The sequence below is a fragment of the Equus caballus genome, chromosome 4 (genome assembly GCF_041296265.1).
Source record: "Equus caballus isolate H_3958 breed thoroughbred chromosome 4, TB-T2T, whole genome shotgun sequence".
Lineage (NCBI taxonomy): Eukaryota > Metazoa > Chordata > Mammalia > Perissodactyla > Equidae > Equus > Equus caballus.
The window spans coordinates 13,236,406-13,252,702 of NC_091687.1; the positions used below are offsets into that span (position 1 = coordinate 13,236,406).

Here is a 16,297-nt window from a genome sequence, read left to right on the forward strand (position 1 = left end):
ACCACACTAGGCTTCTCTCTGCCCCTGGACTTGGCACAGTGAACCCACAAATTCCACTCTGGAAGTGGAACACTCTCCCCTTAGATTTTCCCAAGGCTCTTTTTTCTCATTTGGGTCTCGGCTGCAAAGACATCTCTGAGTGAGGCCTTCCCTGCTCTGCTCACCCACTCTAAGGCACATTTCTCCACCCCGAGCCTCTCCCTAGGACACCACCTGTCTTAGTGGACTCCAAGCACCAGCCTCTTGTCTCGTTGACATCTCTGCCCAGGTGTTTGGCATGTGCCCCCTCTGGCTGGAATGTCAGCTCCACAAGAGCACAGACCCGATCGGTCTTGCAAATGCTGACCCCTCAGGACCTAGGAAGGCTCTCAAATACCACATGGAATTTCTGAACTGAGAATAAATATCACGCCTCATGTACCCAATGGAGTAAGACTAAAGCATGTCACACCAGCATGCGATCAGAGGGACTGGTGCCCCAGAGCACTCAGGTGCCTCCGACGGCTCATCAACTGTCTCTTGATATCATCAGTTTGTGGAACGGGGTGGACACAAACTGCACTGAAAACATCATTAAAGACAAAAGAGGCTCCAGAAAAAAATCACCCCACAGCCACAGGTATGTTAAATGCAGAAGTAAACTGCACTTTGATCAAAACGGTCTACCTACTTGGTCGTATTTGTCTAGCCAAGTTGGGATCACAGAAGCTGAGTGTGAGATCCATGGCATCAAAGATCTGGCGGGAGGAGGGGTGGGGGGACAATGACGTTCTTTACGTAAAGTGGAAAAACAGGGATGGGGAGGAAATTTGAAAACTTGCTGAATTTGAAAGCAAGTTTACTCCACGAAAGCAAACCGAAACAAGAGGTGCTGTGTGATTCCCAGCGCCCCCAGACTCACGCTTTCCTGATCCTCTCTAAACTAGGAGCCGGGCGTCTCCTTTTATCCCACTCACAAGTCAGGAGCACAATCAGGAGGCAGATCTGCAGCCCCTCCAGTGGGCGTGTAAACACCCAGCCTCCTAGAGCCGGCTTCCTCTGACCTGCACAATGTCCGCTGATTAGCCCCACAGCCCCCCACCGAGAGGACCGCTCTCCTCCTCGGGGGTCCCACCATCTCCCCTCAGACTCCTTCTGTCCAGGCCGGATTGCAGGCTTATCCCACCACTGGACATCTTTGTTCTCGTTTCCCCCCAGCTGTATTAGCTACTGGATTTCCCAGCTGAATTTCACTTTGTTATTTCTGGCCCCTATTCCCAGCCCCGCCGTGGGCCCTCTGCACAATTTCTCTAGTTTGACTGATATTAGCAGATTTGCGAATTTTCTAATAAAATGAAACTCAAGGATTTTTTAAATTGTGAAAATTATATTTTGAAGTTAAAACATGTCTTGATAGAGAATACTCTTAATTCACTGGAAATGAAGCCATACTTCTTTTTCAATGTTTGCAATTTGTACATTGAGATCAAGGTATCGTGACTAGCAGGGTTATCTGGTACAGAAAAGCTCAGCAGTTTGAGAAGTAGAAATAGATTTTGTTGTCTTCAGGGGAAATTACGACACGCTACCCAGGGGAAGCTGCAGCATGTACATGAGGACCAGTGAAGAGCAGGCAGCCAGGGAAGTTGGGGGGGCTGGGGAGAGCAATCACACACTGGCAAATCCGAAGGAGGAGGTGAGTTAAACTCTGTGACAAAGAAACTCTGTGTTAGTGATGGGAAACATAGCTCCCCAAAGATCTGTTAACATATGCAAAAGGCACGAAACCGGTCTCATGCTCGTCTCATGCTCGCCCTGAATTAACGTAGAGGAGGAACAGCTCCAGGAAGCCTGCTGGCCTGCAGCCTCTCAGCGTTTCTCCCGCCACTCCCCTACCTGAGCTCCTCCCTCCATGCAGAATCCTCTCAGGTCCTCACAGTTGTCAGGTTTTCCTTTGGCCTCTAGCCCTTTGCAAAAGTTCCTCTCTATTTCTCCACCACGGGGAATAGTTCAGATGTCACTTCCTCCAAGAAGCCGTCTGGATTCATCAAGTCTGGGTCAAGTATGTGTGTTCCCTGCTCCCGAAGGACCTGGCATCTGTCTCTTCTGACACGTCCTCTGTGTGGCCCTTTTGCACGGGCTTATCTGCTTGTCCTAATGTCCCACCTGCCTGAAGCGCCATGGAAGCAGCGACCTTGTCTTTCTATCCCACATTGGTCAGCACTTAGCAGACACTCAGGAAGCACACGCTCAGCTAACAAACGACTGACAGATGAGCAAAGAACACGAACAGCTGAAGGAATCAAGAAGTTGCCTCATTTTGTTCCAAAGAGGAAGAAAGTCATCAAAAACTGAGGTTAAAAAAAAAAGCCTGGGGGCCAGCCTGGTGGCACAGCAGTTAAGTTCACTCTCTCCACTTCAGTGGCCCAGGGTTCACCGGTTCAGATCCCGGGTACAGCCCTACACACCACTTGGCAAGGCATGCTGTGGCAGGCATCCCACGTATAAAGTAGAGGAAGATGGGCACAATGTTAGCTCAGGGCCAGTCTTCCTCAACAAAAAAGAGGAGGACTGGCAGCGGATGTTAGCTCAGGGCTAATCTTCCACACACACACAAAAAAAAGCGTGAATCCCCAAAAAGAAAGGAAGACATTAGGAAGATAAGAACAATTCGTTTTAGGAGAGACCCAAAGTAGGACCCAAATGTAAAAGTGAAAAGGACTGAGGACATTGGATGTTTTTCAAAGACAACGGCACGAATCCGGACTCTATCTGAACACAGGAAGGCAGGCCGGAGCAACGAAACGCCAGGTCGGTTACCCTCTACTCAAGCAAACTGTGAAAGGCATAGAGAGAGAAATGCCTGCCCACTCACTAAGAGGTATGAAGATACGGCACAAATTTCTAGGTACAAGATCAAGAAAGCCGAAGCAGGACAGGAGGTGCAGCTTTCAAGAGACATCAAAGGTAGCATTCTTTAATTATACAAGAAAAAGGAGGAGGGCCAAGGATAATATCGCCTCTGTTAGAAAATGGGACGAGAGCTGTTGGCAGTGGTTATGAAACGGCAGGAGCTGCTGTCTCTCATGCTTTACTCTAGGAAGGAAGGAAGGAGGGAGGAGGGAGGCAGGGAGGAGAAGAAACTCTGAGCAACTGAAAAAACTGCCAGTTGTGTTGGGGGGGTGCCGAATTAGAAAAGGAAAATAATTATATGGACTATTTAAACAATTGGTTTCATGATCTGCAATCGATCTGTCGATGGAGGCTCCCATTAACATGGATTACATGCACACCTGGACACTAACAAGTTGGAAAGATGTTACCGAAATCATGAATTGCCTAGAGGTTACTGAAGATAAGACAAATCACTGAAATTTGGAAAAGGGGAAACAAATACCAGGATCACCTTAACTGCAGGAAAAACACCTACCTGTTCAATTTTAAATGGGCGTCAAAGCACGCGAGAGGCGGATCTCCTGCGTTAATCTCACAGCACTCAAAATGAGGATTGCACCCAAGTCTGTGAGTAAACTGCCAACTTATCCCAAAGGACCACAATCGACCCCGTCAGGGACTCCTAGCAGTTCTGAATGTGCCATATGTATGTGGAAGCAAATATTTTTAATGCTTTAAAAATGTATAATTTATAATGTATAAATGTGTCATAAACACTTTAAATCCTGCCTGCTTTCAAAAAGGGCTGGGGAACTAAATTTGGATAGGAGGTTGCATGACTAAACTCAATTACAAAATGGAAGCAAGAGCTTGGGTCTCTTCAGGTTGCCAGGAAGCCCACTCTGATTGACAGGCTCTGGACAAATTTCACTTCTGGTGTGACTGAGGTCAAGCAACCAAATGGGTCACCCCTTCTCTGCCCTACAGTAGTGTCAATGGGCCCTCCCAGGCCCGCCTAGGAATGCTGGTGCACATAAGACCTCAGCCCTGCCCCTGGACTATCACATTATTTTAAAGGGGACTAGGCCAACGTAGATGGGCAACACAAGGTCGTGGCTGAGATGTGTTTAAAGGCAGAATTACACGTCTACTTGGTGTCCAGGGCAGGGAAAGATCCTTGTAAGATGGAACCTAAGACTTTCAAAGGAAGTAGTCTTTAGATGGAAGAATAAGTAGGACTTGAAGGCGAGGAGGAAAGCAAAGAGCTATTCCAGGAGGAACGACAGTAGAAGCAGAGTGACCAGGCTGGGCCACACCTGAGAAGCAGACCAGAACGAGCCTGACTTGCCTGAGGAGAGGACTGCGCTGGGCGGCACCAGGAAGGAGGGCTGGCCAGAGCACCAACCGGCCAACTGATCTTCTCTACAACACGTCTCCCTTAGCCTTTTCTTTCTATCCCTCTCCTGGGTGGCCTTTAAGCTTCTCCCTGGTCCCCTCTGATAAATACATCCCCAAATCCAATGGATAAAATCAATAACGAATTTCCAAATGCCACAGTGGTTCCCACTTTCACTCGCTATCTTCCAAGACCGATGCATAGAATCAGTCACATTAGGTAGAAGCGTAGTCAAGATTCAGTGGGAAGAGTCGAATCTGGAACCCTAAGAATCATCCCCAAATTTCTACCACTTTCTGCAGTTACCTTGCAAGGTAGCTCTTTAAAAATCTATGGGAGCGGCTCCCTGTTTCTAGTCTTAAAACATTACCTCCTGGTTGTTTAAAGAAAGCATGGGTCGTCATACGGAATTTCTAAGAGAAAGAGAGGAATAAACAGGGAGCTATTCTGAAGCTCACGAATAACAGTTTTGCAAAGGTTCCCAGACTTGCTTGCATCTCCCCAACTCCAGTTGCCCCTACAACTCAAGACTAACAGCCCAGGAAGCAAGACACCCAGCAAAGCCCCCAGAGTATGACCCAGCATCAGTCTTTCTGGTTAAACAATCTAATTTTCAAGGGAAAAAAAAACCCCAAAACGCTCCTGCTTGGCTCATCAACTGTTCTCCAAAGAGGTAAGACAGCCTGGATAAGAATGGAGCTGTGTGCTCAGGAAACTGTCACCGCCTTTGCAGTTTGCTCAACGCCAAACTGTTCATTTGTGCCCTGTAGGCATTTTTATCTTTCACAGTCTCCAGATGACACTCCAGTAGGAAGAGGAATGTGAGCAGGTGCATCTATTAAATATGGAAAATACACATCTTCTCTTCCACTCGCTTTCGATGTATTTCTAAGGAGTATGGAAAGTCACCTGACATAAAGACAGACAGGTAGAAAAAAAAACTTACTTTTTTTTTTTTAGCACACAAAAATGCAAGCGGGCTCAGCACATCAGCTTTCCACGGAAAATAAACGCAAGCCAATTAAAAATTCCGTTTCTTTCCTTTCAGCGAATTCTTCAGGTTTTGCTAATTAGCAACTAATAGTTCTGTCATCTGAGCTGGGAAACATAAGGAAGAATACCAGTGGTATGTTTTCAATCAGAGCATGTGCACAGAGGAATGAATCATATTTTCCAGGAGGAATTACCACTTGGGAACCGTTGGGGGCAGAAGGAAAACAGTCTTCACACAACTATAAAACTGTAAAACAGACCTGAAATTTTAGAAAAGGAGGCATCTTTCTACCCCTTTTCACAAAAGCAGCAGGGGCCCTACATGACATGACTAGTGAATCCAAGAGCTCCCCAGAAAGACCCCCGCAGAGACGGTTAGGAAACTTGACTCTTCACAGTGAGACGGGAGACAATGAGACACATGTTTTCTGTAACAGGGAAGAGAATAAAAGTTAAGTGTCGGCCGGGGTACCGGAATGCTTTAACTATTATGTCACCCGCTTTTGCGAGTTGATAGAAAAATAAATGCATGGCAGTCAGCGAAAGCAGGCGGTGAGGGTGGTTTGAAACACCTGGCTACGGATGGAGCAGGGGCAGAAGGAAACTGCTGTGGGATCTCTGGGCAGGCGATGAGGGCCCTTATCCTGACTCCAGCACAAGCAGGTCAGGTCTCTCAAATCCGGCCCCTCCCACACTCTCCCCAATTATAAAGCACGAGTGATCCTGGAGCAGCGAGCCTGTCAGCACCACACCATGGCCGTGCCATGCAGCTTGAAGGTCTATTTCTTGCCTTGATATACAGCCCATCCCTGGCTACCCTTTGTGAGCGAACACCCCCCAGTGCCCCCTGTGTGCATTTTATTCCAAACACATGTTGCAAATGTTTGAAGTGCCCCATCCCAGGATTTCTTTCTTCTTTTCCTTTTTTCAAGTCAAACCCACAAAACCTAAAATACTTTTGAGTCCCGCCTCACTGCAATTTGTGAAGATGCAGCATTGCATACCCAAGTATAATAAAGTCTTGTGCAATAAAAAGTTTACAGATGTACTTCTGAGGGGAAAAAAACGATTTTCCCTTTTCCGGTCTTACAGGAAGCCTGCCCACACTTTAGAAATACAAAGTTCGTATATATAGAAGCACAAATTAGGCATCTTGGCAAGTCGACATTTTCCAACCACAGAGAAATGTAGCCATGACTGTGAGTGTCCACACACCCAGCTACACTCGATTAGGGGAGCCCTTTCTCTCCACAGGCTGGCGGGGCTGGCAACCGACTCAAAGGAAAAGGGAATGGCCTCAAAAGATGTTTCCGACCTTTGAACTCCCAAAGGTCTGCAATGAACTCGTGTTATGGACAGCGCTGCGGGACCGAGACAACATAAGGAAACGTGACGAAGCTTTGACGTCTCATTTTGAGAACAGGGCACTTTTCTCCTTCACTAAAAAATTCTTCGAAGATGTAGCAACTTTCACATCACATCAGTCATTAGCTTTATCTGGATAATTAAATCCATGTAAGGTGGATCATTTTCTTATAAAGCACCTAAAACATACTCATTGTGCTGGTAAAAGATTAAATAACCCAACAGGGTTCTAGAATAAGTCAAGTCATATCCTATGTGAATTTTTGAGGCTCAGTTCAGGACATTTTTAAATTATTTAATACGAATAATTCTGGACGTTTTATTTTTCCAAATGTATTAAGTTTATATTTGTTACATGAAACACTTGCTGCCAAGAATTTAAAATGTCAAAACTTCTCAAACTCATACAAAGTTTTAAAATTTCTTTACTTACCAACTAGAAAAAAATTACAGTCAATCCACTAAGGTTCAGCGAGAAAGGACGATGTCAGAAGGCCGCAGCGCACGGTCCTGACCAACCGACCCTCTTCCTAAGGTTTACAATCCACTCGATCTCTAATCTGTGTTTACAGGAGACGCTGACCTCAGGGAGACAGGTGAGCGGGTGGCAGAGAAAAGCCCGTCTACGCTGAACGAAACACAACTGCAACTGTGAACTCATCACATTCAGATGATGATGGTGATGAGGAGGAGGAGGGGGAGCCGGGAAGAGAAGGAGAAGGAAGAGAAGGGAGTATAAACACGAAGAGGAGGAAAGAGAGGCAGAGAAGAACAACAACCACAGTAATTTGGAGGCACTCGCCATGGGCCAGAGATTTCACCGAATGCTTTATTTTGTTTGCACTGTCTCACTTACTTCTCACGAGAACACCATAGGGCAGGCAGTCTTCTTATGACCCCTCTTCGACATTTCCCAAATGATTCTCAGAGGAGTCAGCACACTTGGCCAAGGTCACACAGCCAGTATGTGGCAAAGCTAAAACTTGAACCCAAATGCCCTGAGCCCTGAGTCAATCTGTGTAACCTCTCGGACCCCTGGTTCATATTATGTATGTAATGATAATCATTTATTTAGGACCAAGTTAGGAAGTACGTTGGGATGGTGGGTCAAAATAGCATTTGCCATTTGGTTATAGACAATGTAAATAGCTTCTAAGTTATGTAATTTTAACAGTGATTGGAACAATTCAGCGGGAAAATCTGAAGAATACCCAACCTATTGGTGCTATGTCCTCTAAAGCAAGTGACAACGAAGAGCTCCACGTCCCACCAAGAGATCGCCAGTGCCCCAGTGCTAGTTAATACTCATGGGAGGCCCAAGTAGTGACCGCTGAAGAGGTGACGAGGGTCCCAGGTGTGCAGAGCGCCCAGCTCCTCAAACGATGGGGAGAGGATTCAGTGCGCAAACCGTTGGAACAAACGGACCAAGAGCAAGCTGCAAGTTGAATGGCATAGAGAGAAAGTTAACGGTCATCTGCCTACTTCCGTCAGCCAAAAAAGAAGTACTTGCCAGCTGTCCTGACCAATTAAGTACCCCACTAATTAGTGGGCATCTGGAATAAAAAACAAATCATAAATATGAGACGGGGAAAGTAGGTGTTCACACATAAAGACGAAAACAACGCAGGAGCTTGTGGCTAATAATCTGGACTTGATTCTTTTTAAAAAGTAAGCATATTATCAGGGAATATTAATATACGTACAAAGTATAGAGATTCCATCACATTTCCTGCATGGATGATATCTAACGGAGACGCATAAATAAAAATAATGTATAGAAAATTGAGGAATGTGCATGGAGAAAAAACCCTACCAACACTATTTTAAACTCTCATTCCTACAAGAAAAGAAAAATAAAATAAAACGAAATAGACCTTAATGAGGGGAGGAAAGAAACATGCACGCAGCACCTCCTCCTTATTTCTGTGGTTGTAAAAACAACAGCAGCCATAGGACTGACAAGCCCTTTTTAAATAGAGAAGTTGAAGCCTTTTCGAAAAGCTTAGAAGAATCCAGAAAGGCTTTTCCTCCGTGCTTCTGACCACTTTAAGAAAACTCTCTCCCCTTAAAAAAAAAAACGTATCTTCCTTCTTCACCAACAATATAATCTGGTCGGGGGGGAAAAGCAGTTGCTGAGAGTTCAGGTTGTTCCAGACTCTTTGATCTGCACCCTGATGAGGGAACATTCCCCCTTTGCTGCCAGCCAACTAATGAAGGGATGAAATTAGCTTTTATCCTGGGCACTTTCTGGAGCAAAAAAACATGCACTAATCAGCTGTCCTCACTAATCAGTCATCTGGCTAATGACCTTTTGCCTTAAAACACTAAAATTTCTGAATGATGTGGAAAAAGGGAAACACAAACCAGTCCCCTCTCTGGGGCTCCATGGATCTCTGGAATTGGAGCCACGGAGGTTAAACGGCCAGTCTGTATCCTGGCAAGGTGATAAATCTGCAATCAAGAGCTGTAGGCTTTGCCACCTCAATATGAACTTCATTACTCCACAACCAAATTATATTTTTTAACTAGAAACAGGCCAGAAATAAAGCCAACCCTTATATATTTTCCTTTATATTCTGCCTTCGGAGGAAACCAGCGTATACCTATGTGCAGGATCCTAGTTAATTTGCAAAACTTTATTAGTGTTGGGAAAGGAGCTTCTGATGTTTCCGGTATGCTGGTTAGAGAAGAAAGTAGAACACGCAGAAAATTCTTCTGCATTAGGGAATTTAGCATCAATTCATTAAAAGAGATTTGTTCCCCCTCAACCATTAGGCAAAAATCATTAAAAATGGGACTAGCTGCTAGGAAAGACTTCTGTTAATGCAGCCCACTTAAATAACTCCCCTATCAACCGATTTTCCCGTGGCATCTACTTGGGTGGAGCAAATTGGTTCTAGTCCCCAGGAAAGGTCCATGTGGATCAGCCACAGATGGACACCTTCCTGAAGGCAGCCCCACTGAGGGCTGACTTGCTTCGAGATGTAAGAAAATGGCTCTCCCTAAAAAGAAGAATGGACAGGATGGAGGAGGAGTAAGAAGAAAAGTGGAGAAGAAATTAAACATTTGCATAAATTAATACCAAATATTAATAAAGTCAAGTAATTCACCCAAGCACATGCGCGCGCGCGCGAACACACACACACACACACACACAGTGCCACGGGGCAGGAACCACTTACGGTAGTGGGGCTCCATGTAACCGTTCCTGGGGTCCATGGCAAACACGGCCCCCCGGTAGGGTACGGAGGGCTCGGCCAGGTGAGGCAGGGACCCATGGATCTCCTTCTTGATCAGCGAGGCCCTCTCGTCACTAGACGTTGAAGGCTCCTCACTGATCTTGCCAAGCCCCTGGACATTCTGTGGCTGCATAGTGACTGCGTTTCTTCTCTCTCTGTGATAGGTCTGTCCAGGACTTTCATCCTCTGCAGAAAGAATGAAAATGAAAGACTCTGTCAGCCACTTTAAGGAGCAATTACAAAACAGTAATCAATTAGGTCTCCTCTCTGTCCCTCCTCCCAAAAAGAAGCCTATTTTTCATTCTTGGCAACTTAGAAAGCTATGCCACGAGGGGATATTCTCCAGACAAAACTGCTCATGAATGAGGGTCCGAAATACAAATCGAAGGATGATGAGGAGCAGGAAACGAGCCTATTAAATTGAGATGTAGGTAGGGGGTCAGCAAGTTATCATCACAAGCTTCCAGCTGTGTCTGCCACTGAGGCTTTTCATCAGGGACTTGCCAATATCCCCGCAGGTCCCACGTGGAGCTGGAAGTTTTGCCAACCTAAGGCTGTGGATGTCCAGCTTCCCTTGTCTGGCTGAGGAAGCTGGGTCTTTGGGCGATCCAGGGAGCGAAGGGGCCTCTGTTCCTCAGAGGATGACCTGTTAGAAAGGGATCCCAAAGTTTTCATGTTTTGGGGTTTTTAAGTCATATTCGTAACCCAATGAGAGATTTAACAGAGCCAGAAAGGAGAGAGAAAACCCACCAGTTACAAGGGATAAAGGTGCCAATCATGGAAACCTACAGTGCCCCTGCTTCAGCCCAGACAACCAGAGCTGAGAACTCAGAGGAGACTGGCGGGGACACTGGAAGACCACATGGGAGTGAGCAAGGCATCAGTTACGCTGATATATGTACCTGCTCTGGTGAGGTCCAGACAGTTCTTCAGACATGTAAGAAACAGCTTGATGAATTTCCACATGTATCTGATATTCCAGCCCCCTAATACTTCTGTTCCCTTTGATCTGTAGGAACTTCCCATCTTTCTACCATGGTTCTCTGCAAATGTGATTGGATGACCTTTCTATACTAGGAGATCCAAGAACCCATGCATAAAATTAAACCAAACTGGCGATCTGAACCCACGACAAGTGGACCAACTCATCTGTTGGAATCATACCCATACTCTCAACGCAAACGCCCAGACAAGCTCTGCCTCTAATCAGCAGATCGTGTGCTGGCAGGTAAGTGCTGATGGAAACAAAGCTTAGACATTTAATTTGAAAACTGTTTCTCATTCCTGATCCTCAAAAAAAAAAAAAAAGCCCGATATTTGAGCATAAAGAATAATATTGTTGTACATTTTAGATGGACAGATTTTGAACACATCTTATCCCAATACACAAATTTATCTTCAAAGTGTTCCATAAAGCAGATATGACTGGCTGTGAGCCCCTAATAAACAGAAAAAGTGTTCTTTAGCTGTTTCATAGCTCTTTGCACAAATTCAGAAGGAAGTATAATTATAAACATGGACGAGCGTGAAAATACCAACTAAAGTAAGACTCCTGTTTTGTGTTGACTAATGACTTGAACGACGTAAAACCAGCAGCAACTTTCGTCCCTCAGCCTATGTCTGGGACTTGAAGAAATAAGCAACATATTTTTTTCAGCCTACCAAATGCCTTGCAAAACAGAACAGACAATGAGGTATGTTTTGGTCTTTACAGTGAATTTGCTGACTACTACAAGGCAACTGTGAAACACTATTTCAGCGTTGTTTTGTGCAGATCACCTCCAAACCTTATAATTATGGCATAAATTATGAGTTTAATCTGTCAAGAAACTACTAAAAGAAAAAAATTGGTGTAATCCTACATTTTCACACATTGATCTTCAGAAAAGCAATTCAAACCATGCTTTTGCTCATTTAAAACCAACTATAAAAAAAAATCCTACATTTTTATGTTTCCTTCTGACTAAACTCACAGGCACCAGTCCACCCTTGTACTTCATTAGCAGTAAAGTTGCAGGCTATACAGAATAAGGGTTTGCAGCTAGGTACAAGCAAAAGAGTGTCAAAAACACTGAAACTCTTAGTTGGTTTTATAAAAATTCCTATAACCTACAAATAGCCAAAGTCATACTTTCCACTAATTTGCGCCTTTATTTCAAATTTCAACCTGAAGTGAACTTGTGGAGTTGAGCTGCAAATTCTGTCGAAGGGACCTTCCTGTGGAAAGTCAGAAAGCCCTTACCAAGAGGGGCTGTGACACCTCATTAGCATTCTCTGGGAAACATGAATAACCAAGCTCTACTAATCTGTTCCAGGTTTGAAACAGGATTCCCTTGGCTTAATCTTCCTAGAAGAAATTAACTTTTCTTCTCTTAAAACTGCATCCCTGTAATAGAGTGAGTTTCTTGGAAGCGATGACTTTATGAATCCAACTTCACGAATAATTGAATAATTGGCATGGTCTGGCCAGAGTCCTCATGCTCCCCCCAACCTCCTGGGAGAAGGCAGCAGTAGGTGGACGGGTGGGTGGAAACGGGGGCGCATTTTTTAGCAAATGATTTTTTTTTTTAAAGTATTAAACTTTTAAATTTTCTATTTCATTTTTTAATTAAATTATTTTCTTAATGAGCGTCAACCCAACATATGTGAATACGAAAGTTATCACAGGAAATAAGCAAAGTTCAAAAATTTAACACAGAAAAAATTAACTCCTTCCCTTCGAAAAGTTAAATGCAGGCAAGAATTTTTTTTAACGTGGAAACTTGCATCAGGAGACCGACTTACAATCGTGGATGCTGCCACATTGTTACCTGCCCTCCCCCTGCAAAAAAATGCCAGCAGACGCGTATTTCAAGGAAGTTTTCCTTGGGTACCGAGTTGCTTTGGATGGGCATTCAGATGAAAACTTGACAGTACACATGCTCCCGAATACAAACAGCCACGGGGCTTGAAAGCACCCTCTACAGTGAAGGGGAAACTATCCAAGCAATATTCCTGCCTGCTCTTATAAATTCAGCAACCACTTCAGCAAGCCAAAAGACGAAAGCTGTCTCATCTTGTTCAGCTGAGCCGAGCTGTTCAATAAAGTTTGAGAGTCAGTGCAGACAGGCTCCGCCAGGCCAAATTATTGACAGAAACATACTGTCCACCATGGCAACAAGCAGAAGTCTGCTGCAGAAATGTAAGCAAACAGCCCACTGGTCCAGGAGCATCTGCCAATGGACTGTAACAGCCAAACACAGGGCAACTGTTCGTGCTTCTCTGCTTAACAGCTGCAAGCTCAGGGGGGAAACCGAAACATGCAATTCACAAAAAAGTTGCAGGGAAAATTACTTTAAATACTGTCATCATAATCCCACTTTGGACCTCCTTCCTTCTGGATAGCCACGCTCAAGTGGAAGTGAATGAATTCCTGCCCCCAAAGGGAGAGCTGCCCAAACATCACAGTTTAGAAAGTGTCCCAGATTTTCCAGACCGATCCAAAAGCAAACTGACATCGAGTCGGACACTCTTAGCACCACCAACTCTGAAAACTCCAAAGTCGCCTCATTGCAAACTCTGCCTGGACTACAGAGGAAGGACTGAAAGAAAGTAATTGTGTTGCGTGACGCAGGACTCGAACACACACTCTCGTGCATCTGCTCACAAACTGCTGTACAATTTCTCGCCGCAACCAAACAAACAAGAGCTTTTCCGCCTAGGACTTGAGCTAAAAGTTTCACACGATTCTTCCAGTATAAAAAATAAACCCCTGCAATGCATCACCATCTAGGAACACCTCCTGTCACTCTAACAAAATTAGCTGGTTAGGAGCCCACAGCGTACGTGTTCACCTTTTTTTAATTAACATCGATTTTAAACTGTTCCCTTAAATCCCATTTTAACACCATTACTCCTCTCTTGCCCCGAGACGCAGAAGACACAGAGTGTAAGAGAACGGACAATACTTACAACTCAGTCCCCAGGCTCTGGCTAGCTACTTTCTGCAAACTTCTCTCGGTGGGCTTTCTCTAGCTGAGCAGACCCTCTAGGAACATTCTCGGTGTCTCCCTGCCTCCTCTCCCTCTCCCAGGCAGTGCTGCTCCCATTAGAGGAATTAAAAGTGGTTGGAGCCATGCTAAATTTAACAAGCTCATTAGTATTCTTTCTGAGTGCTTCCCAGTGAACTCTCTATTCAAGCCGCTCTCTCCAGCAGAAGGGTCAGGCGGCTAATCATTAAATCAAACTAATGTCACCCTATCACAATCAGCCCGAGAGAAGGAGGGTTTATTATTTCAGTTTATGCTAAATAAACGGTTTTACAAATGGTCTCCAAGCAAGGTCAACAGCAGCTTCAATTACAAGACAAACTTAACAAGAGTTGCCATAAACCAAGTACTCTGTATTGACTTAAGAACAGGCTCAACTCCACATATTGCCACTAGCAGGGTTGTACAGGAATGCATATTGTAACATAAAGGCAGGGGGAGCGTCTTTCTTTGCCAGAATTTGCGACTGCACAGCGACTCCTCATTCACCTCTCTCCAACCAGCTAGCCGCTCAGCTCAATTCACCCCACACAAAGGCTGGAGCCCAGACCTCAATGGACCGAGTGAAACATGTTCAAAACTAGGCTCTCTATTGTGACTGAATTTCTTAACATCTTTTCAAAAAGCGGAGAATGCCTTGAGGCTAAAGGAAGAAACAGGCTAATGGTGAATTGGGAATTCTGAGCAAATTTCAGAGCCCTTTCCTCCTAGCTTTTGAGGTTGAAAGCAAGCTCTTTCCTTTCAAGTTTCAAAGTCCTTTTTCCTCCCGCAGTGTCACAGAAGGATTTGAAAAGAAGGTAATTGTGCTCGCAGTCTCCCTGATCAGAGCTTACGTCCTATTTCTGGTATTTCGGAATACTTCTTGCAATAATAGTGCATATAGCTCAATCCCTTAACCGGCCCGCACTCTGCAATTGCTCATTAAATGAACAATTGCGGGTATAAAATGCCTTTTATGTTCAAGGTCTGGATATAAGATAAGCATTCTAGGACTCTAAATTTGGTTTACTAAGGAAACTCTCCATCATTAAATTACAAAACTGAAGTCAGAATATCAGGCTTTCCCAGAAAAGTGGCACTCAGATTTCGGTGAGCCAAAATGAAGGTTGGATGGGGGGCGGGGAGGAGGCAACAAAATGTGAGGGGGGAGGGGGGGAAAACTGGATACTCAGATTTCCAGCCGAACGGGATTCTAATAAGAAAATAATATTTTCATGTTTAAGAGGGTCTGAGTTTGTGAAACCTCATCATTTCCATACTGAATGATATAATAAAGTCATCTTCAAATGGATTAAAACACAGGTCTGAGCCTCAATCAATATGCAGATGACTCGTGCTGAGCCCTCACCAGCAAACATGGCCCCTTTCCTTAAGAAATCATCCTTTCCCTCCATAGAACGCTTTATCATTTCCACCATGTCACTCAATCCCCACGACAACCCAATCCTGCAGCAGGACAAGGTGCGAGGTCCGGTTTCCAGATCACACACAGGCAGCCATGTGCCTGGCAAGCCAGTGATGCAAGAACTCCAACGCCTTACTGGAGCCACAGCGCCCTGTTAACAGGACAAGACGTCTGTTGCTGGGCAGGTTTGCAAATGACACCTGGAGTTTGTATGCGCCCCCGGCCTCCACCACCACTACCACCAATAAAAGAGGGGAAAAAGTAAGTAGATTTTTACGCACAGACATTTTCAAAACTCCGATACTCCCCCATTAAGTTTTTATCGACATAAACCCACTCCTGGGAAGCTCCCAGGGGACCCAAAGGAAAAACATATAGTGAGACATCCAACCTCCAGGTCTGGGTCCATGGAGCATCCCACTGGCACCGGCGCGAAGACACACACAAGCCCTACACAGGACAGCACCCCTACTCTGTCGCACGCTGAGGCCCAGTCAAGGCTCTTGTGTTACTGCAGTTTCTAATGTGCTTCCACGAGCCTGGGGCCCCCCTTTCCTGTTCTGAGCAAGAAGCAGAGCATCGTTTTCCACTTTCCTCCCAAGAAATTGCCTCGCTGTGTTTTGAAGGAGCATTATTTCATTTTTTCCTATTATGCGTTTGTCGCACCTTGTCTGCTTTTATTTCTTTGGTTATTTACATTTTGATGTTCTTTGAATAAAAACCATTGGAACCCAAGGCCTCGCCTCCCTGTTTCAGAATTCTCCCCACGACTTTGACCAAGGAGAGATCAGAAATGAAAAAGAAGAGAGGCTAAGTGTATTCATAAGCCATGCAGAATCGCGCTGGGAAGGGGGAATAAAGTTCCTGTAGTTTTCAGAAGCAGAATCTTGCCTCTTTCCACCCAGATAGCAAGTTATGCCTAAATCAGGGGCTGCTCCCTACAACGTCTGGAGCTTGGCTTCCAAAGGGAGCGAGCAAACAATGCCTCCTCTAAGAA

The 16,297-nt window shown here is 45.0% G+C and overlaps 1 protein-coding gene across 8 annotated transcripts in view; it reads right to left on the reverse strand.

The window, feature by feature from the left end:
* Positions 1-16,297, reverse strand: part of GLI3 (GLI family zinc finger 3) — a 263,246-nt gene that overhangs the window by 166,988 nt on the left and 79,961 nt on the right. For 6 of the 8 annotated variants that reach the window (XM_070264361.1, XM_070264360.1, XM_070264358.1 and 3 more), the window contains one exon: positions 9,811-10,053. In XM_070264361.1, the coding sequence (XP_070120462.1) occupies positions 9,811-10,053 (243 nt within the window). Of the gene's footprint in view, positions 1-9,810; positions 10,054-13,818; positions 13,996-16,297 lie in introns of those variants that run through there. The other 2 variants (XM_070264366.1, XM_070264364.1) reach the window with 1 other exon arrangement.